This window comes from Pristis pectinata, chromosome 4 (genome assembly GCF_009764475.1).
Source record: "Pristis pectinata isolate sPriPec2 chromosome 4, sPriPec2.1.pri, whole genome shotgun sequence".
Taxonomy (NCBI): Eukaryota; Metazoa; Chordata; class Chondrichthyes; order Rhinopristiformes; family Pristidae; genus Pristis; species Pristis pectinata.
In genome coordinates, this window is record NC_067408.1 from 33092078 (window position 1) to 33116871 (window position 24794).

The following is a 24794-nucleotide window of genomic DNA, read 5'->3' on the forward strand; positions in this document are numbered from 1 at the left end:
TAACCCTGGAGAGTGAGAGCACTGTAGCTTGGTAACAGAGCCAGGAGAATTGCAACCAGTTTGAACCAGAATCTGGGCAGTTTCTTATCTTGCTATTTATGAAAGGCGGTATAGAAGCATGTCTTGTGTAAAGTGGTATGCGCACAATTTTAAGGATTGCACTGTGCGATCAAATGTTCTCTTTATCAATTGTAACAATATTTAGGGTGGAATGTTTTGGATAGTCTTCCCCTTGTGGAACAGGATGGAGAAAAGGCAAATGGAATTCTAAATTGTCTTGTTCTGTCATATGGGAGTAATGATGTGGAGCATCTGCTCAATGAAGTGAGTTGAACGAGGATAACAACTTGTTCAAAGGTGAACAAAGGACTTTTGAAGCATGTTCTGAATCAGAACATTGGTAAAACATTCCTTTTCATAGATTATTCAATGGCCAGCATTTGTGAGTGCCCCCTGGGCAGCCTGAGGATATTTTTTTTAGCTCAATTAAAAGTCTTGGTTCCAAGTAGTGTTTTGCTAATGGGGAATAATGTATTAAATTATGTCCTTTATAATTATTTTTGAACTAGAATGAGTACATGTTAATGCTCATTATTACTTTTCTATTTCTCTTTGTTTTCTATTGAATTTTAACTTTACCTATGTTGACAGTCCTCCAACAATTAAATATTACTATTTAAACACAGTGGTGCAGTGGTTGACACTGCTGCCTTTAAAAATCTAAAGACCCAGGTTTGATCATGACTTTGGGTGGCATCTGTGTGATGTTTGCATATTCTCTCTGTGACGGTCTCAGTTTCTACCGGGTGCTCCAGTTTCATCCAACATCTCAAATGTGCTGGTTGGTAGACTAACTAGCTATATTAACTTATCCATACTTGGGGAAATGATGGAGATTAAAGAGGGAAAAATGGGATCAGTGCAGACGGGTACTCTGATCAGCAGGGATGAGGTGGGCTAAAGGGTCCATTTGTGTGCTGTGTAACAATGATTTTGTGAATAAACATCAAGATTGCTGAAGTCACTTGCAATCCTTCAACAATTCCAGTCTTTAGTCCTGCATCTTCTCCTTTTCAAGTGTACATCCAATTCCCTTTTGAGAGTTACTACTGAATTGTTCCATCACACTTTCAGTGTACATTCTTAACACCATATTTAAAAATATGTTTCACCTCTCTACCCTGATTCCTTTGCCAATTATACTCAAGTCTGTGTCAAATAGTTACTGCTTCATTCAGCTGGAAAAGTTTTATTCATCTGCTCTGTCAAATTATCAGCTGTTCTCTTCACAAAGTCAGCAGTCAATAAGGAAGTGCCTTGTAGGCTTACTAGGACAGGCAAGGCACTGAGTGGATGCACATGTGTGACTTGAGTGTGTGAGCTTGTTTGAATGCACTTTGCTTTGATTTTGTTTTTTTAATTTTTTGCTTTTGGGGATAGATGGTGATTGTCAGTAAGATAGAAAAGAGGAGCTCTGGGACTTTGATCAGGCAAATTTGGGGTCAAAGTTAGCTGCATTGCTCTTTTTTTAATCATAAAGAACCCATTCAAAAAAGGTGGCTGGGCAACCCTTTTCCTATGCCTTCTCCTTATTGCAACCCTGCTTAACAGTTCCTTGGCTGATAACTGGCGGGAAGGGTGTTCTCTCACCATGGCAGCATGTCACAGCAGATTGTGATCTATTCAGCTGAATTCTACAGAACTCCTTCAGGATTGCTCATGCTGCAGATTTGTTTAGGAATGCTGATATTCTGCTTTCTAAGATTTCCTAAGGCAACACTGTGCTTCATTGCACATGTGCATGGGTTGTAGACAAGAATTGTTTGCCATGGTGGTTGAAATGTAGCTGGCATAGAGAACTGCACAGACATCCCCTTTTGTTCTCTCCACTTCTCCTCCACATACATTTGCAACTTAAAAACGTGCTCTATTCTGTTTCTCGTGAAAGACTGTCAACCTGAAATGTGAACTCTGTTACTAAACTCAGTCAGTCAGGAGAGTATTCCTAGTTTTAATCATGGTTGAGATACAGCTGGTACAGAGCACTGCCAGAAAATGTGCACATTGTGATTTCTTCTAAGATGTGGGCTACTTACCTGCTTGATGTGCTGCCTGCAGTCACCCATCAGCTTCATCAATGGGATGGAGTCTATAATCCTTTCAGAGTTCTCTGCCCACACAAGATGTGCGTACAATCAGTGGGTGCCATATTCCCATAAGAAAATCTTACTAAACATGCATTCATGAAAGAACGACCCTGCAAGTCAGGTCACCCTGAATCACATGATGGACCTGTAATCCTTCTGATCACCCTCTCTGGCTTTCTTTTGCAAGAAATAGAGATCAAGTTTACTCTTTGCTTTGGGTGCCTCAATGATGTCCAGTATGGAACGTTGTACCGCAACCTGAAAAATGTGTCCTCTATCAGCAGCAGCCGTTTGGAAGAAGTCCATCCGCGGGCAACATAGTCCATGGCATACTGTGAGGTCGGAGTCATGGCTGCTGTGGATGGCAGATTTCACTGACAACTTTGAAGCCCAGAGGTCTTGGTTGTTGGTGACAATGAAGTCTGTATTGATCCTCAATCACCTTCTGCAACCTCCTCTCACCTGATAACAACAGCTTGTACTGTTCTGCTGGCACATGCAAGTCCTTCTACTGTATCCTTATCCAAAAGCAGTCTCTGTACTGGCGATATCTTTCTACCCTGCTGCCACCACCTTTCCCTGTGCGATATCACCTTGTGGAGTCCCCTAAAGCAGCATGACAATGCACTGTTTACTAACTCTCAGGCTGGGAAATTTTGTCCAGTAAGTTTGTATTAGGATTAAAATTTGGTGCAAGCATAGGAGGCCACATTAAAATGAAAAGGAGACACCAGTTGCCATGGGGGGGGGGGGGAGGTCAATATTTTTATTATCTAATAAAGTTGGTTTTGGAGGTTATTTCTTGTGTGTAAAGTATTTGAAACAATTTTGTTATTTTCTTTCAAAACATTTAGTGGAACTGATAAGTGATAATTGGCGGCACTGGGAGGCTCCAGGTTGGGCCTTGATGGCTGTCAAAGCTGCTCTGAGTGCAGCAGGCTATCCATTCTAAGGTGACCCCGGCACTCCATTTGGCAGAAGATTGCACCCAAGAAGAGATGAAATATATGGTGTGGGTTAGGAGCACATGGCCAGTAATTTCAGGCTAATCTGTTTGTAGCATTTGGGGGTGTCAGGATAAGAGGCTGGAGAGCAAGAGTTTCCAAAATGGAAATGTGTCAAATCAGTGCTGGACATAATTGGTTATGGTTTGTCTACTGTGCATCTTGCTGGATGCACATGTCATTAGTGGCATCAAACACACATAGCTGCACTTAGCTACTTAAGATTCCATCTTGGATATATTGACTTTGTAGGATATTTTTTTTAAAAAGGCATTGAGCCTGTTTTTTTGCCTGCAGTTTTATGTTTAAATGCAATTGTTTGGGTGCAAATGTTTTCCATGAAGAGGAAGGTGGGGATCCTTTTTTGTAAGTTACAGGTAGTACTTGAATCTTACAGTTCTTCTTGCTGGTGTTTTGTAGCTGCGAGTGTATTCTTGTACAACATTTTCTGTAGTCTGCCTTCAGTATGAAGGAATCATGGCAGTTTATCAGGATGTCAGGAAATATTTACATTTTGGGTATTGGTCATTGATTTTCAAGTTTTTTCAGAAAAAGTTCTGTTAACTGGCATTTTTTTGGATAGAACATATTATAGCAACGTATGTGCAGTTGATGAATCCTTGTACTTGGGGAAAGTTTGTTTCACTGAAATCTCAGTACATTGTCCCCTCATGCTGAAGAACAAAGTTCAGAGAACTTATGAAATAACCAGTCGTATAGTTCACCAGTTATTTGTTTGATGCAGCACCACAGCTAGTTGATTGATACTCTTTCAGATATGGTCTGCTTTCAGCTTAAGTGACCTTGACATATGTTGAAGCTTGTAGTAATTCTTATAAATGTGGATAACTCTTAATCAAAAGAACTATGGTCCAGGTAGCGATTATGAAAGTTTCTGTGTTGTTCCCTTGAAGCTTGGCTCATAGCTGAGGTCAACATAGTCTTGCTTGCTGGACGTAGTTGTATTGTGCCTGATGAACCCTGTTCTATTCCATTCTTTCACATAGAAATCCATAAGCAAGCACCATTTGTATGTAAAAGGTTCTAAAACTTGAACAGGGTCATAGGTAATAATACTAAACTCTGTAGTAAGTTTTCAATTGGAAAAGGTACCAGAAACAATGAGCAACTATTAAAGAAAACTCAAATTTCCTGCTGGAATTTTAATATAATTGCAGATACTCAGCTGCATTCACGTAGATCTGAAAAGCACCAGGAAACTGATGGTTTGAGTATTAAAATGGGATGGAATGGAGCAAGAGTGGGTCAGTCTTTGGCGGTGGGGGGGGGGGGGGGGAACATCATGCCAGTTATCCTTCATAACCACTCCAAGGTGGTCAAAAAGAAGGACATTTCTGTCTATCAAGCTGAGTCCTAATAGCACTGGTGTTGAGAACATGATTTCCTGATGGAGACTGTTTCCCTTTGTTTAGAAAAAGAAACATTTCTGAGAGTTGAGGCAATAATGATCGTGCCAGGTGATTCCAAAATTTAGATGTCATGGGTCCCTGGTTAGGTTAATGTGTGATCTGGATGAGGCATGAGACTTGGCTTCTTTTCCCAACAAATTGATCACTGAGCATGTGCTATTTGGCCAGATATTCTTAAATTGGCTGAAAGTAGGTCATTTTGACCTAGTCTACTGATGTGGTTTTGAAACTGCTTTAACATAAAACATAAGAAATGAAAGCAGGAGTAGGCCATTTGACCCCTGTTCATCAATATCATGACTGATCTTCCACTTCAATGCCATTTGCCTATGTTATTCCCATATCCCATGACTTTCCTAATATCTGGAAGTCTATTGATCTCTGCTTCAAATGAAACTAAACCTCCACAGCCCTTCAGGGTAGAGAATTTTCAGGATTCTCCACCATCTGCATGAAGAAATTTCATTTCATCTCAACTCTGTCCTTGTAAGGCCTATCCCTTATTCTGAGACTGTGACCCCTAGTTATGGATTCCTCAGCCAATAAAACACCTTCCTGGCAACCAGCCTGCTGAGCGTAGTAAGAGACTTTTGACTTCCCTGAGATCACCCCTCATTCCACTGAACTCCATATGACACAAGCCAATCTATTCAACCTCTCCTTCATGGCAAACCCACCATCCCTGAAACTAGTCTAGTGCATCTTCACTGCTCTCCCTTTTTAAGTATATACTTCATTGAATAAGGAGACTAACAATGTACACAATACTCCAGACTTTATTTTATATTTACTGTTTTGACAACTCTATTCTCTTTGATTGTATACGACCTTTATGCTATAGCATTTTCTAGCAAGTTATGGGTGTGTTTATTTTCTAGATATCCCGTTTCTCCTTTTTGGTATCTTGTGTTTAATGATCATGACCACTCACAATGACTCCATTACAATACCCTGACAACTGCTTGATTTGCATTGGCTGGGGATGCTTTAAGTGGTCTTTGTTTTGCAGATGTGTATGGTGAGAATAAATCAAATCAACCAGCTGAGGTGGTGTAATTTAATATAGTTCACTTGTGTGCCTCTGCCATGGTTAATACACTACTTGCTAATAGGTGCAAGATAATTTTGGGATGTCAGTTTACTTCCATTGGGATTGAAAACTTTAAATACTTTTGCCTTAAACCTTAACACTTTTTGGTTTGAGCTAATGTATGATGAACTGTTGGTTAAAGTTCAGCAGTTCAACTAAAAGATTATTTTTAACCAGCAGAGGAAGAATGCGTTTTTTTCCAAAATGGAATGAAATGCAGCATTGTTACAGAGTTTCTCTTGTATGCAACTTGTTAAAGGGGCTCAGTTCTCGGAGACCAGAATGAGGGACGCTTTAAAGGTAACCTACTTCATCTTCTGCTGCATTTTAAATTGGATTAGTTTTTGCAATTCTTGACAAAAGCAGGCAGTTGTAGGAAACTTATTTGAAACAATGTAATGAAATGTTTGTAAAGTAGAATTTGAAGTGATCATTTTTGTTTGCTTTTACTGTAAATTACTGAATCCTAGGAAATTGCAATCCTTGACCATAATCCAGCAGGTTACGATCCCTGGATTTCTCCTGTGACTTCTGAAGACAGAATTAAATATGTATTTTTAAAGATTTTTTTTCCCAGGTTTTCAGTTCTTTTTAAAATTACTTCACTAATTTGTTTAAATGTTAAGTAACGCTTGTACCGAACATAACATTGCTGCTAATGATTAGCACAATCAGTCAGGGATGAACTTCTAAACACATGCCCATATCCAAAATTACATTCACTCCCTTGCCTTCCTGTGCACAATGGATAAACCACAGCATCTTGCCATACTGTGACCTCTACCACTCGGGAGGACCAGGGCAACAGATGGACGAGAGCACTGACACACACAAGGTTGTACACCACTCTGATTTGGAACTACATCGGCAAATCATCATTGTTGCTAAGTCAAAATCTCAGAACTCCATGCCCAACAGCAGTAGGGCATGATAGTTTCAGTAGTTCAAGAATATTGGCTCACTGATGCCTTAAGGGCAATTGGGGATAGATATAAAATTGCTGGCCTTAGTAGCAATGATCATGTCTTATGAATGAATTTGAAAGAAACATCAGTTTTCTTGAATGCAGATTAATTCTTTTTGTTTCCTATAAAATATCAAGTTGGATTCTAATTCCTTATTAATTCTGTAATGTGCTGGGAAAACCATATACTTCAGTATATTTATTGTTAGTTTGTTTTGGAAGCCAGTTACAGAAATTTTATCCAACAAAATGGACCTAGGAGAGGGGGCTGAGCATTGAATTGTGGTTTTAATTGGCATTTCAAGCTTCCCAATAATTGTATGGTTAGATACCAACAAATGTTCAGAGCTGTATTTAATATAATTACATAATGTAACAATAGTGGGTCTAGTTGAACTTGCAAAATATTAGGACAAGGAGAATTTATTACAGTCATAAATTTTGCATCATGTACACCCTCCATTGCTAATAAAGGCAGCACTTGCAGAATACATATTGGAAGTACTTGAGGTAGGGCAAACCTGTGGAGAGAGAAATAAAGCTAACGCTTCAGATGATTGAGTAGAAAACTTTTGTCCTACATGCTGCCTGACTTAAATATTTTCAATGTGTTTTCTGGATTTGCAGTAACTTAGCAAAAAGGCAACTGAAATTTATTTAATGGTTTTTCTTCAATTTCATTCCTTAATTATCTAACCACTGGAGGCAAATCTGAACAGTTACAAATTATAACTTATGATACTATCACATAGGGATGATGAACCTGGGTTACTGTGTGTGTGTGGCTATGTATCTCTACCTTGAGAGTCTTCGAGTTGAGAGTTATAAATGTTGTCCATCATTAAGAATTGTAGACCACCACCGGCACAAGTAGAAAAGCTTTAAAATTTCATAAGCTTGTGTAACTTGGAACAGAACTGAGCTCTTGATAGAGAAAGAGCTGAATGTCTATTGACTTTTGAAAACTATGTTTCTTCTAACCTCCGCTTTTCCTTGAACAGCGAAGTGCATGACTAATGCTGTATCATATTTTCATGAATTTGCATTGCTCTTTAAAACTTTGGTACCTTTTATAAATGATACAATGAAGTTTGAAAAGCAAACAACATATTTAATGACCAACTCTATGCAACTTAAGTGCATTTAAGTTAAGATATCTTTATTAGTCACATGTACATCAAAACACAGTGAAATGCATCTTTTGCGTAGTGTTCTGCAGGCAGCCCGCAAGTGTCACCACACCTCCAGTGCCACCATAGCATGCCCACAACTTCCTAACCCGTATGTCTTTGGAATGTTGGAGGAAACTGGAGGGTATATTCCAAAGCAGACAATAATGGCTCATCCTTTTAGGATTTGCTTTCCAGATACATTATTGGAATGAATTGTTATGGAAAATGTAACATTTGTTTTATTGGATAAGAAGTTTGTTTTAAAGTTGGAAAATATTGCAAGTATGTTTATTGTACTGCAGTCACATAATATAAGAAATCTGTGTGTCAACATTTGTCTGCTCTTTGTACTCCATCTTCTGATATCATATCTAAGTAATGTTCAAATTCCCTGAGCCAGAATAGCATTCCAGGCCTCTGTTATGAAGAGCTGTCTGAGAACAACATGACTGCGGATGCAAGATTTCAAAACCAAAGTGACAAGGTAAGTTCCAAACTTGATTGATATTCGGGTTCTGATAGAACATAAAATCTTACAGCTTTGGAGGCAGCCACTGAGCATTTTGTGCCAAACTCCTTTTTATTTGGCTCTTTGCCAGTGCAATCTAAGTCCCACAGCCAGCCATTTTTCTATGAAGCTGAAAATTAAACATTTTCCAGGTACATGTCCAATAGCCTTTTAGTAAAGGTTCCTTAAGCAAGTTAATGCATCCAGACAACTCTGAAGATGTTTTCCCTCATTTGCCCTTTTAGTTTTTTTTGTTAATAAGATTAAGGGCTATGAACTATTTAAGAATTTTTGAGTAGATGGAGGAAATGAAAATTGCTGATCATTATTTGGTAGGTCAGGCACTATATGTAGTGAGGAAAACAGTTAACATCTTGGGACAATTACATTTTATTGACCTGAAATGTTGACTGTTGCTCTCTCCATAAATGCAACTTAACCTGCTGAATGTTTCCAGCATTTTCTATTTTATTTCAGATTTTCAACATTTTAATTACCATTTTGGAACCAAATAAAGGGGCATAATCCTCCTTCCTGTCAAAATACTGTGAATATTGTTTGGCCCACACACAGAAGAGGTGCACGTAGGCTGGTACGGTATCTGAGTAGGAAATAGACCAAAGCTATGCTTTCAATATTGTTGTACTGGTAAGAAATTTACACAGCTGTACTGGCAAAAACTTTTTAAGTTACTTCTATGATTGGCAGGCATTTAGCATTGTTGGAAGGTGGGTGGACTAGCAGAGCACATTGGCGATTGCTGAACAAACAACCTTCTGACTTCTCCCATTTGCCACTGAAATGGATGCCTCACTGATCCCTCTCCATATCTCTGAGAGTGAGATCTCTCAGCCTTCATACTGGTGAGTGGTCCCTGACCATCCATTGATTTTGCATTGCTGAGAGTTTTTTGTTTGGTGTTGCTGAACAGCAAGAGTCTACTGGCTGAGTGAGAACCTAGGAAGGAACAGAGTCACTGCCTCAGTCTTGGACTCCAGGGATGTGGGGGAAGAGGGGATGTAGAGCACGTTACTTTGTGGGCAGTATATGCCAATGTAATTGTTTGACCAAAGTGCAATTGAGCAAGGCAGTTGTATTTTTGGGCAGACAACTAAATACTTCAGTCTTCCAAATTCTTCCTCCTCCCTCAATAATTGATATGAAAGCCCTAATGACATTTCTCAACCACTGCCAATTTTGTGGCGGGGGAAATCCCAATAACCCTGATTTCTCTAACCACAATAGAAGTCCAAGATCTATTCTTCATGTGTGCCCTTTGAAGCCTTGGCACTTATCTAATGTAGGGTACAAAGATCTTTTTATCATTTATTCCTTTTTTTTCCTGTTGGTAGGCATCACTGACAAGGCCAGCATTTGTTCTCCATCCTTAATTGCTCTTAAGAGGTGGTGGTGAGTTGTTATCTTGAATTGGACCACTCTTTCTGGTAAAGGTACAACCACAGTGTTATTGGGTAGGGAATTCCAGGATTCAGACGTGATGATGATTCCAAGTCACATGGGTAACCGACTTGGGGAACCTGCAGGTGGTTGTCCTTGTGCTCCTGCTGCCCTGGTCCTTCTGATGGTAGACTTCCTCTCAAAGTATGCTGGGTGAATAACTGCAGTGCATTTTTTAGCTACTCTCCGGCCATTGTGTACCAGTGATTGAGGGGATGAATGTTTAGGGCAGTAGATGGGGTGTCAATCAAGCAGGCTGCTTAGTCTTGGATGGTGTTCAGCTGCTTGAGAACTTAAGGTGCTGAACTCAGCCAGGCAAGTGGAAAGTATTCCATAACGGCCTTGACCACTTCTGCCTTGCAGATGATGGAAAGACTTTGGGGTGTGAGGATGTGGGTAATTTTCCACAGAACACCCAGTATGACTTGCCTTTGCAGTATCTGCACATATGTGATAGGTCCAATTGAGCTTCTGGATAATGGTGACATCCACCTCCCCTGCTCCCCGCCAAATGTTTTCTCAGTGGCTCTGCAATGCTAATGTCAAGGATGGGTGGCTGGACTCTGGAGATTGTCATTACTTGGTACTTCAGTGACACCTATGTTATTTGTACAACTTTTAGGCAGCGGCAGATAAATGACAAGTGTTGATGCATACAGCTGTGGAAGGCTTCATGTGCGGAACAGTTGTTCCAAGGACCCTTGCAGTGATTTCTTGGGCTGGGGTGATTGGCCTCCAACAGTCACACCAGTCTTCTTTTTATGCAAGGTATGACTCAACCATGGAGCTTTTTTTCCCCTTGATGTCCATTGCCTTTAGTCTTACCTGGGTACTTTGATGCTACAAGTTAAGTCTTGCAATGACATCAAGGATAGTGACTCTCTCCTCATCTCACCACTTGGAATTGTACATTCATTGATATAGGGGACTGGGACTATGATGAGGTTGATAGCCAAGTGACTCTAGTGAAACTCAAGCAGGTTATTGGTAAGTGGCTCTTCACAGCACTATCAAAAGTACTTTCCATCATTGCTGATAATTAAGACAACTGACTGGCTGGGTGCAACTTTTTGTGTCTGACTGTAGTGCCAAGTTGGGTAGTTGGTCTAGTTTTATTCCTTTTCTGCTTTAACACTGTGGTTATGATAAAACAGAGTGGCTTGTTCAGCAGTTTAAGAGTTGATCACATTGCTGTGGATCTGGAGTCTTGTACAGGGCAAACCAGCAGATCCTCCTCAGAGATGTAAAAGAGCCAGTACTAAGTCCACTTGCCATTTTAAAATTCAAGTTTGTTATGCAGAGGGCAGTTGAAATTTATACCAATTTGATTTTCACAGCTGCCGTGGTAGGGTTTGTATTTCTGAATTGTTACTTCAAGTCTTTGGGTTAATTGTCTGGTAACATTGTCATGACATCTGACACTAGTCAATAACTCTGTAAAGGTCTAACAAAATTTCCTTTTAAAATTCTGACTTGATGTCAAGTCTCCTATGCATTTTCCTGGCCATTCTTTGAAATTGTCTTCAAAGATTTGTGAGACCCTTATGCTGTTGTGCTATGCTGCTACCCAACCCCCTCCGCCCTTGCCATTCACATTTTACCAGTCTTCCTTTTTGTACCTCCACCTAAAATTCACCAGCTGCATACTTCACTTTGTCTCCCTCTTTCACAGGTGTTTCTATGTACTTAAGAAATTTTGTTCACTGTTAATACGTTACTAAGTTTTGCACCCAATGCAGACTTAAATTTTCCTTTTACACCAGCAGAGATCTTGTCAGAAAGGGAAAAGGGCAGTGAATCTCAATGTTCCAGAAAACTTTGAAATGCAATATTCCTGAACTAAACCTTACTAAACTTTGTATTTAGCCTGAATTAATCTAACATTAATAAAATATTTACCTACCATTGATCATGATTGAATTTGATATTTGCTTTGAAAAAGGGGAACTTGTTGCTTAAAATTATATATTATAGAAGGGTTTCTGGAGCATGAAGAGGCAGAAAACTGGCTGAATCTGCAGATGACCTGTGAAAAATGTTCAAACAATTTTGCTTAATAATGATCATGTGTCCTTTAACACAGATCTAATTGCAAAAATACTCATGATAAAAAAAAGAATTGGGAGAAAATAACATTTAAAGTGAAGAATACATCAGTGTAAATAATATTATAAATTGGGGAACGGGGAGAGATATGCAATTTAAAAAAAGAGAGAGATAACATGTTCCCAAAGGAATACAAAAGCCTTTCAGGGGATATTTATTTACAAAGTATAAAAATAAATGCAAGGGTTGTCAAGGAGACTTCCTCTGTTTTAAAGGGCAATGTTTTAAGTGGAAATGAGTAAATGGCACAAATATTGATTCATTATTTTGTGTTAATATACACACTAGAGGAAGAGAAGAATATACACAAATTTCTTGGGATATCAATGACAAATCTAGAGCAGATGCCTATGTTTAAGTGTCAGCAAGAAAACTTGTTAGAATGAAATGACAGCTCTGTAGACTAATGACTCCCCAGAACATGATGATCTCTACCCCTGGGTTTATTGGTATTGGTTTATTATTGTTACTTGTACCGAGGTACAATGAAAAGCTTGTCTTGCATACCGTTTGTACAGGTCAATTCATTACACAGTGCAGTTACATTGAGTTGGTACAGAGACCATTGGTGTAGTACAGGTAAAAACAATAACAGTACAGAGTAAAGTGTCACAGCTATGGAGTAAGTGTAGTGCAATAAGGTGCAAGGTCACAACAAGATTGTGAAGTCATAGTCCATCTCATTGTATGAGGGAACCATTCAATAGTCTTATCACAGTGGGGTAGAAGCTGTCCTTAAGTCTGTTGGTACATGCCCTCAGGCTCCTGTATCTTTCACCCGATGGAAGAGGAGAGAAGAGAGAATGCCCCAGGTGAGTGGGGTCTTTGATTATGCTGGCTGTTACACCGAGACAGCGAGAGGTAAAGACAGAGTCCAAGGAGGGGAGGCTGGTGTCCGTGACGTGCTGGGCTGTGTCCACAACTCTCTGCAGTTTCTTGCAGTCCTGGGCATAGCAGTTGCCGTACCAAGCTGTGATACATCCAGATAGGATGCTTTCTATGGTGCATCAATAAAAGTTGATGAGAGTGAAAGGGGACAAACCAAATTTCTTTAGCCTCCTGAGGAAGTAGAGGCACTGATGAGCTTTCTTGGTCATGGCATCTGCATGATTTGACCAGGACAGGCTGTTGGTGATGTTCACTCCCAGGAACTTGAAGCTGTCAACCCTCTTGACCTCAGCACCATTGATGTAGATGGGTGCATGTACACTACCCCCTTTCCTGAAGTCAATGAGCAGCTCTTTTGTCTTGTTGACATTGAAGGAAAGGTTGTTGTCATGACACCATTCCACTAAACTCTCTATCTCCTTCCTGTACTGCGACTCATCGCTGTTTGAGATACAGCCTACAACGGTGGTATCATCTGCAAACTTGTAGATGGAGTTAGAGCAGAATCTGTCCACACAGTTATGAGTGTATAGGGAGTGGAGTAGAGGGCTGAGGGCGCAGCCTTGTGGGGCACCAGTGTTGAGAATAATTGTGCTGGAGGTATTGCTGCCTATCCTCACTGATTGTGGTCTGTTTGTTAGAAAGTCAAGGATCCATTTACAGAGGGAGGTGTTGAGTCCTAGGTCTTGGAGTTTGGTGACAAGCTTGCTTGGGATTATTGTATTGAAGGCAGAGCTGTAGTCAATAAGCAATAGTCTAACGTAGGTGCCTTTACCATCCAGATGCTCCAGAGCTGAGTGTGGGGCCAGGGAGATGGCATTCGCTGTAGACCTGTTTCGGTGATAGGCAAACTGCAGTGGGTCAAGATTGTCTGGGAGGCTGGAGTTGATGCGTGCCATGACCAGCCTCTCAAAGCACTTTATAATGGTGGATGTCAGAGCCACTGGTTGGTAGTCATTGAGGTGAGGCATGTTACCTTGTTTTTCTTCGGTACCTGGATGATAGTGGCCTTCTTAAAACAGGGGGGGGCCTGAGATTGAAGCAGGGAGAGGTTAAATATGTCTGCAAATACTTCTGCCAGCTGATCAGCACAAGATCTGAGCACACGGCCAGGGACACCATCTGGGCCGGGTGCTTTCCTCGTGTTCACTCTCCGGAAGACTGATCTTACGTCCTCAACTGTGATCACAGGTTCAGTTGCATTGGAGGCTGTCAGGGTGGGTGGCGACAATCCACTTCCCTTCTGTTCAAAACGCACATAGAATGCGTTAATTTCATCAGGAAAGGATGCACTGTTGTTAACTATGCAGGCCATCTTTGTCTTGTAGCCTGTTATGGCATGTAAGCCCTGCCATAACTGATGGCTGGTCAGGGACTCTATTTTGAGTCGGTATTGCCTCTTGGCATCTCGGATAGCTTTCCGAAGGATGTACCTTGATTTCTTGTACAGATCAGGATCACCAGATTTGTGTGTAGCAGTCCTTGAGTTCAGTAGGGAGTGGATCTCCCGGTCCATCCATGGTTTCCTGTTTGGGAACACCCATATTGTCTTCTTTGGTACACAGTCCTCCACACACTTGCTGATAAAGTCGGTGATGGTGGTGACATACTCATCAAGGCTGGCAGCTGAGTCTTTGAACATGGACCAGTCCACTGTCTCAAAGCAGTCACGTAGGAGCTCATCTGCTTCCTCAGACCAGCACTGCATGACTCTCTGTACTGGATCCTCCTGTTTCAGTTTCTGTTTGTATGCAGGGAGGAGGAGCACAGTCTGGTGGTCTGATTTCCCAAAGTGAGGACGAGGGGTGGCTCGGAAGGCATCTTTGATAGTTGTATAGCTGTGGTTAAGGGTGTTGGAGCCCCTGGTGGAGCAGGAGACATGTTGATAGTATTTTGATAACACAATCTTGAGGTTGGCCTGATTGAAGTCACCTGCGATAATGAAGGGGACCTCAGGGTATCCTGTCTCAAGTTTGTTGACCGCGGAGTACGGGTCATTGAGTGCAAGCTTCATATCCGTCTGTGGTGGGATGTAGTCTGCCATCAGGATAGCTGAAATGAAATCCCTTGGCAGATAGAATGGTCGACGCTTCACCATTAGATATTCCAGGCTGGGTGAGCAGGAGCTCACCTGGACCTTCACGTCTGAGCTCACCTGGACCATTCAATGAATTGAGAAGCCTTCAGGTTGAATAGCACAGTCAGGTGAGGCAGATGTAAGCCACGTTTCAGCGAGACATAGTACACAACAGTCCCTCAGTTCTCTTTGGTAGGAAGGGGTTGAAGAAATTTAAAATGTTCAGGACATTCCAAGCATTCTTTATTCATGAATAATCTGTTCCTTAAAATATAACTTCCCTCTCAAATATTGAATCAAAGCTTATTAACTTGCCAATCTAACTACTGTCTGGGGAAGCTAATGACAAAGGCAGAGCAACCGAGCCATTAGAAAATATTAACTGTTTGAAATGAGTCAATATTGTTTTATCCAAAAGATCATAACATAACCTGATTTGTGATTTTTCTGAGGAATATCTTTTGATGTAGTTTATATAGACATTCAGAAAACACTGAAGACACTACATTAGGCTAAAGGCAACATTTTAAAGCTCAGGGAATAGCACACATTCACTTGTAGTATGGCTGGGAAGTGTCATTTCACCCATGATTTTCTAGATCTCTTTCAAAGATCAATCCAATCAGTCCTCCTCTCCTTTCCCCACAATACCATGTTCCTGCATTTTTTTTCTCTTTTCAAATAGTAATCCCATTCTCTCTTGAATAGTCCAAAGAATGCAGTATATAGATTTAATCAGGGAGTCCTAATTAGTGGTCCCCTGGCTAGTTCATTTCACCTGTGCCCTCTGGTCACCAATGTTCCACTCAATGTAAAGCCTTTTAAATTACTTGATTGGACCCCTTGTGCTAAATACTAATCAAATCTCCTGGTTTTCTCTGTTCTAAGGAGAACAAACCCAGCAGCAGACTATAGTTGGACTATCCATGTAACTGTCATCTCTAATCACCTGGAGCCATTCTAATGTCTGTGTACCTCTCCAAAACCTTTAATGCTTTTCCTACCATGCAATGACCAGAATTGGAATCACAATATAAGCAACTATTGCAGTCCTGTGCCTCTGTTAATAAAGCTCACTGTCCCATATCCTTTGCTATCCTAACCAGTCACTTTCAAAAATTGTTGCACAAGCCCCTTGGAAAGCTTGGTTTGTGTCCATCCTTTAAAGTTGTATCATTTTGGCATGCACTTTTTCTTATTTTCCCTGCAAAAAGATCACTGTGCACTGCACTGAATTTTTTTTTGTCTGCTTTGTGTCCACATTCCATTATTATCCTTTCTAGGGTACAGCAATATATTGGTCACGTTACTGGACTATCAGCCAGAGTTCTGAACAATTGGTCCAGAGATGCTGTTTGGGATCTTACCATGAAAATGTTGCATTTTCTCTAAATGTCTTCAGAGAAGGAAATCTACCATACTTGTCTTGTTTGGCCTCTTTGTGACTCTAGACCCATTCTGATAATGCTGTTTCTCTTTCCATAGATGGTACCTGACATGACTTATTTTGTTTCAGATTTTCAATGTGAAGTATTCCTTCAGAGCATCACCTATACAATTTGCTCTGTCAGCTGATGTTCACTTTGGTCCCAAATTGTCTCCACTGTTTCTCTAACCATCTTTTGCTATCAATGTGCTGATAGCTTGTCTTGGGTTCTGTTAGTTACTGACCTATTTTTATACTCTCATCTCCTTGCCTAATGCTTTTTTTTCCATTCCGTACCTCTTGATATTGGCCTGACTTTTCTCTCCCTGTATTACCAAGGTAATATCCTGCCATCTGTCGCATGCATTTATTCTTTCTGCTTGATCTTGTTCTCCAGCGTCTTGCCTTTTACGGAATGTTGGCCTTGATTTCCCTCTCCTAGAGGACTGGAGTAAATATGTACTCAGAAGGAAGTGGCTACTGGCATCCCAGAAGGATGCAACTTGGCACTTAAATTGTTCATTGTTTATTGATGACTTGGCTATTTGCTGACCTTACAATGATGGGTGGTATAGGAAGTATTGTAGATAGGAGCATGAAATAATAAATCTTGATAGATGAAGTGAGTGGCTGAAACTATGATAAATAGATTTTAATGAAGCTGAGTGTGAGGTAATCCATTTTGAAGGATGACTCTAAGTATTTAAACATTTGGACCATGTACACAAAGCACAAACATAATTGGTGGAAAAAGAATTTTAAAAGCATAATGTAAAGTTGACATTTGGGACTAGAATACTTATGGGAGCAAATTTTGGTACAGCTCTACAAAGTCCTGGTTCTGAGTACTACCTTTCAAAGTATAAACTTGGCAGGACAGGCACCAGCTCTTCAGATTGATCATCCATCATGAGTTCTGATGAGTTCTGATGAAAGGCCATCAACCTGAAGTAGTTAACACTGTTTCTTTCTCTATAGATGCTACCTGTCATAGTGAGTATTTTCAGCATTTTTCTGTATTTTTATTTTCTTTCTGGTTTCCAGCATTTACAGGTTTGTTTCTTTCGTCATTTCATTGCCCTTTAGAAAGACACTGATCTTCTAAGCAATGTAGAAGTAAGTTAGCTCTTGGAGGATTGATGATATGCTAATTAAATTGAGGAGAAATATTGAAATCGTGTTCTCAATATTCAAAACCCCAATGTTTTTAAAATTTAAAATAATCCTAAGCATCTCAAATTCAAATTTTGAAAGGCAGTGGTGGGCTCGAGTAAAATATTTTCTGCAAATGACAAAGAAAAGTAACCTTGAAATCCAGTCCAAGCCTTTCAGAAATGAAGTTGGGAAATGCTGTTTACCATGCATGGTAGTGGAAATGAGCAACTTTCACAAAAAGCAGTGACTACTTGCTCAATTACAATCTCAGAACAGCAAGGTTTTTTTAGACAACTGTAAGGAAGAAGAAAAAGAATACAAAATGCTGGAAATACTCAGCAGGTCAGGCAGCTTCCGTGAATAGAGAAACTGTTGACATCTTGAGTCAATGTAAAAACATTGAACCATTTTATGCAATGGGAATTGATACCAAGATGTTTTTTTTTATTACTTTTTAAAATGCTATATGAAAATGAGACGTGTAATGGCCATTGGTAATACATTTGAAATGTAGACCAGAACTCAATTAAATTTGCCTAAGAAGTTTATGTTGCACAGTGGTTGTTTGGTTGTGACCCTTCACAATATTGCTGCTCTCTTCACCCACATATCTATGTATGATTTGCCAATTTATAGTTAGTAATACAAAACTTAAAAAAAAAACATGTCTGTTACCACAATAAGTCACTCTGGGTACGGATACAAGCACAACAGATTTATTAAGTAAGCATGAAGACAATAGCTAAAGTCTGTTCTTCAAAGATTGAGCCTTGGCCTCGGTGACTGTGATGTTTGTTTCTTTTTTTCCTCTTGCTGTGTACTCTGGATTGCAAGTTCTCATCCCCATCTTTTCATTTTTGAAGACTAAGCTATTCCTTATAATCTTTGTTTACTCTCTTATACTGTGCTCGTGTTCGAATGGTACCTTCATATTTATTTCAACCCCTTCTTCATTCCCTTTAGCTCTTAATCAGTGTTTACCACCATAAACAGATGTTTCAGTCCATTGAGTCTGTGCCAATCATCTACAAGCCATTTACACTAATCCTATATGAATCCTGTTGTTCTTTCTCCTCAAATATTCTTCAACTTCTCCCAGAGTCTATCACTCACTGAAGCAGTAAGGGCATTTTACTTGCCAACTTGGGATGTTTGAGGAAATTGGAGCACCTGGAAGACACTCATGCAGTCACAGCAAGAATTTACAAACTCCACACATACAATGCCCAAAGTCTGGATTGAACTCCAGTCTCTGGCATGTGAGACAGCAGCGCTACTAGCTGCACCACTGCGCCACCTTGTTCTGGACTTCACCTGTTTCATGTACCAAACTTCATTAGCATGTTCCTGGTAGATGTAATGTGCTTGTTCTGTCCCAGGCTATCTGGCTGCTTCCAATATAATACCACATCTGACAGTCTAAGTTAGTACCCTGATGCTCATATTCTGCAAATGTTAAACATAATTCTCTTTCAATCATTCTTTGCACTTGTTATCATTTTCAATTCTGCTTTGCTTGTCTTTACGGTTTTAGTTGAGTCAGTCCATGTTCTAATTGCTTTACAGCATTTATATTAATGTTAACAATCTTTACAACACTGTATTTCATTAGTCCATGTTCTAATTGCTTTACAGCATTTATATTAATAACCTTTACAACACTGTATTCCATTGAAGCAAAGACATTAAAACACAAAATATCAAGAATTTTGCAGAGAAAAGCTTGAACTATATTAAAAAAAAATTCACCTAAGCCATATGTTGCATTTGTAATACTCTTTCCACCACTGCAGCCCTCCTTACCAACTCAGTGGGTAAATGAGCAAAGCAATTGCATGTTGGCCCTTATAAGTAGAGAAGCATTTGATTTGCACTGAGTTGCTAATTGTGTTGACAAATGGAGCCATAGGATTCGTTGAATGGTGGACGTCTGGGAGAATAAATGACAGTGCCACTTCACATTGGTACCACGTAATCATTGCTTGATTGCTGTGTAGAGGACAAAAGTGGCAGGATTATATTCACCAGGCCAGGCAAATGGACAAATACTTGTTATGGATTGCCATGTGAGCAGAGAAATAGTTGGCTGGCAGTGCCTTGGAATTGTGATACAGATTCTGCCTCCAAAGTATGTCAGATTTTAAATAGTCATATTCCATTCCTATCAGATGCCACGTCAGAAAGTTGCTATTTATCCTGGTTGTGAAAAGTACTTGTTGTGCGATTCCTATCTAGGTCTAGCAACAAATCACAATTGTTGAAAGATTTTGTAACCATGCTTTCACTCTGGTTGTGTTTCCCAGACCGATGAAACCAATGTAAATGATCCAGCACAATCCACAGTTCCTAACAGCAACTTTGATATGATCTACAAAATAGAAGATGTTCCTCCTTGGTATCTTTGCATTTTGCTTGGATTTCAGGTATTCTCTTTGCTTCTATTTGTATGTTCATTCTGTAAATGTGCTTTTTTTTAAACAAAACTTTGCTTTCTCATTGAAATTTTGGCAATTACTGTTTTTAAGGCTGCTTCCTCCTCCTCTGGATCTTTGCCCATAAGATAAATGTTGGATATGGCTATTTTCAGCTAATTCCTGTGTCTGACATTTTATTCAGAGCTGTCCTTGTTGTAGGCTTTTTGCTGAAAAGTTCTCAAGGGGATTACAGGAATGAAACTACTTATAACAACCCAAGGCGAAATATCACTGGAATCATCTATTTGCCAGGACAGGAGGTGGATGTTTCTGCTCAGTTGGAGCATGTACTGAAATTCTGTTTAAGGTTTTGGTGTGGAGGTGCTCAGTGCAAAGGTATCAACATATTGCCTTGTGGAGTAGGAGGTAGAGAGTTGACACAATTCCTGATAGTTGCTTCACCTCAATTTAGTCTTCTCTGGATCAAGTAAAATATTTCATCACCAGAGTTTTTGAAATGAATTTGCTAATATTTGTTTCTAGGCTTGGCATGAGACCTAGAGATTTAACCTACTGGATTTTATTTATATGAACATAAGTCATGTTGTGGTGTGTCTTCCATCTGCAGCAACAACTTAGATGAATTTCATGGTTCCTTGAATTTATCAGAAATTTTAGTCTTAATTTTTAACATTTAGGCCTCATTGCAAAACATCATGACTTCTGCTTTTCTGAATCAATAGTTTTATTTTGTAATTTCCAAAGTAAAACTGAAAGTACTCAACCAGGAGACAGAAATGGAGCTAATCTATCAGGAGAGATTTAAAAGACAGTCTACTCATCGCCCTCTTTCACTTTTTCAATCCTCTCTCCATTCTCCATTCTATAAGAAGCCACATAGATATTCACTTCCCTTTTCCAGCATTGTAAAACTTGCTTTATCTTTGACCTTTCCCAGATCTGTAAAGTTGTTCATCTGTAATGTTAATTTTTTTCCTCCACAAATGATGCCTGATCATTTTGCGTATTGCCAGTATTTTCTGTTTTATTTCAGATTGGCAGCATTGATTTTTAAAAAAGAAAATTTTTCAAGTGAATTATTTGTTAATTAACACTTGAAGGAATTCCTATTGACGAAACACTGTTATCTTGGCCTTCCAGCACTACTTGACCTGCTTTAGTGGAACCATAGCTGTACCCTTTCTGCTGGCTGAATCACTCTGTGTTGGAAAAGATCAGCACACTGTCAGTCAGCTAATTGGTACCATCTTCACTTGTGTTGGAATTACTACACTTATTCAAACAACTTTTGGATGTAGGTATGTTACCTCTGTATTATATAGTTTTTCCTTTTAAAGCTTTTCTATGATGGGCTCCAATATTTATAAAATTAAAGGTGGTTGCAAGTTGAATTTCTTCCTTGATTAAAAGATCAGCTCCACTAGTAGTCATTTCACTTTCCTGACCAGGTCTGTAACCTTGTCCTAACTATTTGGCTATAGTCACTATTGCAATTTGCATTGCAGTTTCCAGATCTGGGTGACATCTTTATCATTTTATTTTGGTGATCTCCCAGATGAATTATCAACTGTTATAATCAGTATTATTGTTTTTTTCTTTCTGGTTGTGTCAAATCCTTATAAAAAAGAACTTGCATTCAGTTTAACCTTGATTACATCTTCCAAATGCCCCAGAACAAAATCATTGTCACTTTAAGACAAATCCATCACTTGATATCTCTTTAGGATTTAATCTGTAGGTGGAGGAAGAGGACAGTTCTGAGCTTCAGATCCATTTTCTCAGATTAGAGAGAAGAAATAAATTGTTTATTTGTTTGAGTTAAATTTCTACTTCAAAAATGCAACATACCCATGATAGCAAAGGACTGTGCAGGAGTGGATTGAGAACCTCAAGTCCCATGCTTTGGCAACACACAGAAATTCAGCATAACTGAGGGATTGCACCATCACACATCTGCCCACCAAACTCCCGTCAAGCTCCTCCTGCTCCATCTGTGGAAAAGTCCCCCGTTCCCACATTGATCAATTGCTTTAGACCCCACCAAACCATATGAGAAGCAAGTCCTCCTCAATGCTGAGGGACAACTTAAAGGACAAAATATCTGATTACTTCTCTCACCCCATTCCCCATACCTTCTTTCTTGCAATTCTTTTCCATTCCTTTATTAGTGCAGCTGAAAATTATCATTCTTAGCCTGAATGCATGCAAACAATATCATCCTCCCAATAATCAGCTGCTAAGAATGGTGAATGTTTGCCCAGATGGGGTTACATATTAGTGCATTTCCTTGGGGATGATTTTTTTTACAAAGGGAAGCAAGATAAATGTTAGCAAAATTGGCCCAAAAATAAAGCAGCCCACTATCTAACCTTTAAAAATGCATTAGATCCTCAATTATGAATTACTTTGCTAATTAAAGCTGATAACAAAAAGCAATTAATTAAACCTAGATTGAAATGTAATTAATTATTGTGTGCACAAAGCACTCAAGAATTTGCAGATCATGATCATCAAAATTACAGCTGCTTAAAATTTCTGTCATGTCTGCTTTATGCTAATCTTTCTAAATTTTTATTTGCTTAGGCTTCCCTTATTTCAAGCAAGTGCCCTAGCATTCCTTGTTCCTGCCAGAGCTATTCTTGCTCTAGACAAGTGGAAGTGTCCAAATGAAGGTACTTGAAGCTTTTGTTAAGAATTAACTGAGCAAAACATTTGAATATCTGCTAATGTACAATTCTAGACTTCTGCTAATCTCTCAATGACTGGACCAGTGAAAATTTTGCACTCTTGTTATCTCACTGACATAAAATGTGGGGCATTATGAAAAGTACATCAGGATGCTATCAGTCAAAGTTCCCATTGCTTTATGCACGCAAACATGTGAAGCATTTCAGTAAGCTGTTAAGTTTTGGACAAATCGGTATTCTTGACAAGAACTAGTTGCAGACCTCTTGGCCACCAATTAGATTTTTTTAACAATGCACAATCTGACATTCCAAATCACATTGTAGAGAGTGGTTATTGAATTTTGTCATTAAACTGTGCACGCTATCTGTAAAGTGGAAACCTAGAGATGGATGCAGCTATATTTTCAAGAAGTACTTTGGAATAATAATTCACCATTAATTTCCACCATTAATTTACAGAGGAGATTTATGGAAATTGGACCTTACCATTCAACACAACCCACATATGGCATCCAAGGATAAGAGAAGTAAAGTATCAAAAATGAAGCTTTGTTAATGTCTATAAGAAAATCAATTGCTGGATCCAAAGGGAATTAACTTCCAATGTTATCTTTCTATTGTCCAGTATTCACATTTTGAACCTTCAGTGGATTCTTGCATTTTTAATGGAGAAATTGCCCAGTGCTTGGGAACTTGGTGGGTTTAAGGCATTTTTTAAACACATTTTATTTGCCTGGTGGATGGGTTGGGGCAGATCAATAAAATGGAAATCAATATATTTGACGTCTTTAAGTAGTTTAAACATTGAATTGATAAATAGGCAGGATTGGAGAGTATTTTCAGCTTAAAAACATTACTTTTCATCTCTCGTTGTGCTTTTTCTCTTTTTAAAAATGGAAGTTTAAACATATACCCATGAGATATTTTCTGGCAGTCATTGGGAAACTCACCATTTTAAGCTATTTGTTCTGTATATACTGCAGATTATCCCTTGGTCTCTGAACTGTGTCACATTTGAACTGATATTTCAAAATGAATAATGTATACCTCTTTGCATATCCTTTAAAGACTGACAGGTCTGAGAAGTTCATTTCATCTTGTAAATAACTAGCTTTTCTTATCAAATTTAAACCCTTGCCACAAATCAGGATACACTACTAATGTTGACACGAGAGACTGTAGATGCTGGAAATCTGGAGCAATGAGCACAAAATGCTGGAGGAACTCAACAGGTCAGGCAGCATCTATGGAGGAAAATGGACAGATGACATTTTGGTCCAAGACCCTCCATCAGGACTGGAGAGAAAGAGGGGAGAAGCCAGAATAAAAGGGTAGAGGGAGGAGCACAAACTGGCAGGTGATGGGTGAATTCAAGTGAGAGGAGGTAGGTAGGTGGGAGAGGGGGAAGTGCGAATGATGTGAGAAGCTGGGGGGTGATAGGTGGAAGTGACAAAGAGCTGAAGAAGATGGAGTCTGAATGGAGAGGACAGTAGACCATGGAATAAATGGAAGGAGGTGAAGAACGAGAGGGAAGAAGGTATGGGTGATGGCAGGTCATGAGGGTAGGGGAGGGGAAAGAGAAGGGGTGAAGGGGCTAGAGGGATAAGGGAAAACAAGGGAGATGGGGGGAACAGAGGGGAGTGGTTACCGGAAGTTAGAGAAATCGATGTTGATGCCATCAGGTTGGTGACTACCAAGGCGGAACCTGAGGTGTGGTTCCTCTAATCTGCGTTTAGCCTCAGATTGGCAGTGGAGGAGGCTGTGGACAGACACGTCAATGTTGGAATCTGAAGTGGATTTGAAATGCTTGGCCACTGGGATATCCTGGCTGTTCTAGTGGATGGAAGGAAGATGCTCGATGAAGCGTATTTTTTCTCTTTCCCCTTCCCTCTCTTTTCTACTCCACCCCTGCCCCCCAATCTGCATCAGGTCTCACTGATGTAGAGGAGGGAGCACCAGATGCAATAAATGACACCGATGGAGTCACATGTGAAGTGCTGCCTCGCCTGGAAGGACTGTTTCGGGCCCTGAATGGTGGTGAGGGAGGAGGTGTTGGAGCAGGTGTAATACTTAGCACGGTTGCAGGGATAAGTGCTTGGAGGGGGATTGGTGGGGATGGATGAGTGGACAAGGGAGTCCTGGAGAGAGCAATCCTTGTGGAAAGTAGGGAGGGGAAGGTGTGCCTGGTGGTGGGATCCCGGTGGAGATGGTGAAAATTGCGGAGAATGATATGTTGGATATGGAGGC

The 24794-nt window shown here is 39.8% G+C and overlaps 1 protein-coding gene across 3 annotated transcripts in view; it reads left to right on the forward strand.

The window, feature by feature from the left end:
* Positions 1 to 24794, forward strand: part of slc23a1 (solute carrier family 23 member 1) — an 85302-nt gene that overhangs the window by 25796 nt on the left and 34712 nt on the right. The window contains exons 2-6 of one of the 3 annotated variants that reach the window (XM_052013780.1): positions 8208 to 8291; positions 19729 to 19848; positions 21001 to 21158; positions 22444 to 22532; positions 23007 to 23074. In XM_052013780.1, the coding sequence (XP_051869740.1) occupies positions 8208 to 8291; positions 19729 to 19848; positions 21001 to 21158; positions 22444 to 22532; positions 23007 to 23074 (519 nt within the window). Of the gene's footprint in view, positions 1 to 8207; positions 8292 to 9132; positions 9179 to 19728; positions 19849 to 21000; positions 21159 to 22443; positions 22533 to 23006; positions 23075 to 24794 lie in introns of those variants that run through there. The other 2 variants (XM_052013782.1, XM_052013781.1) reach the window with 2 other exon arrangements.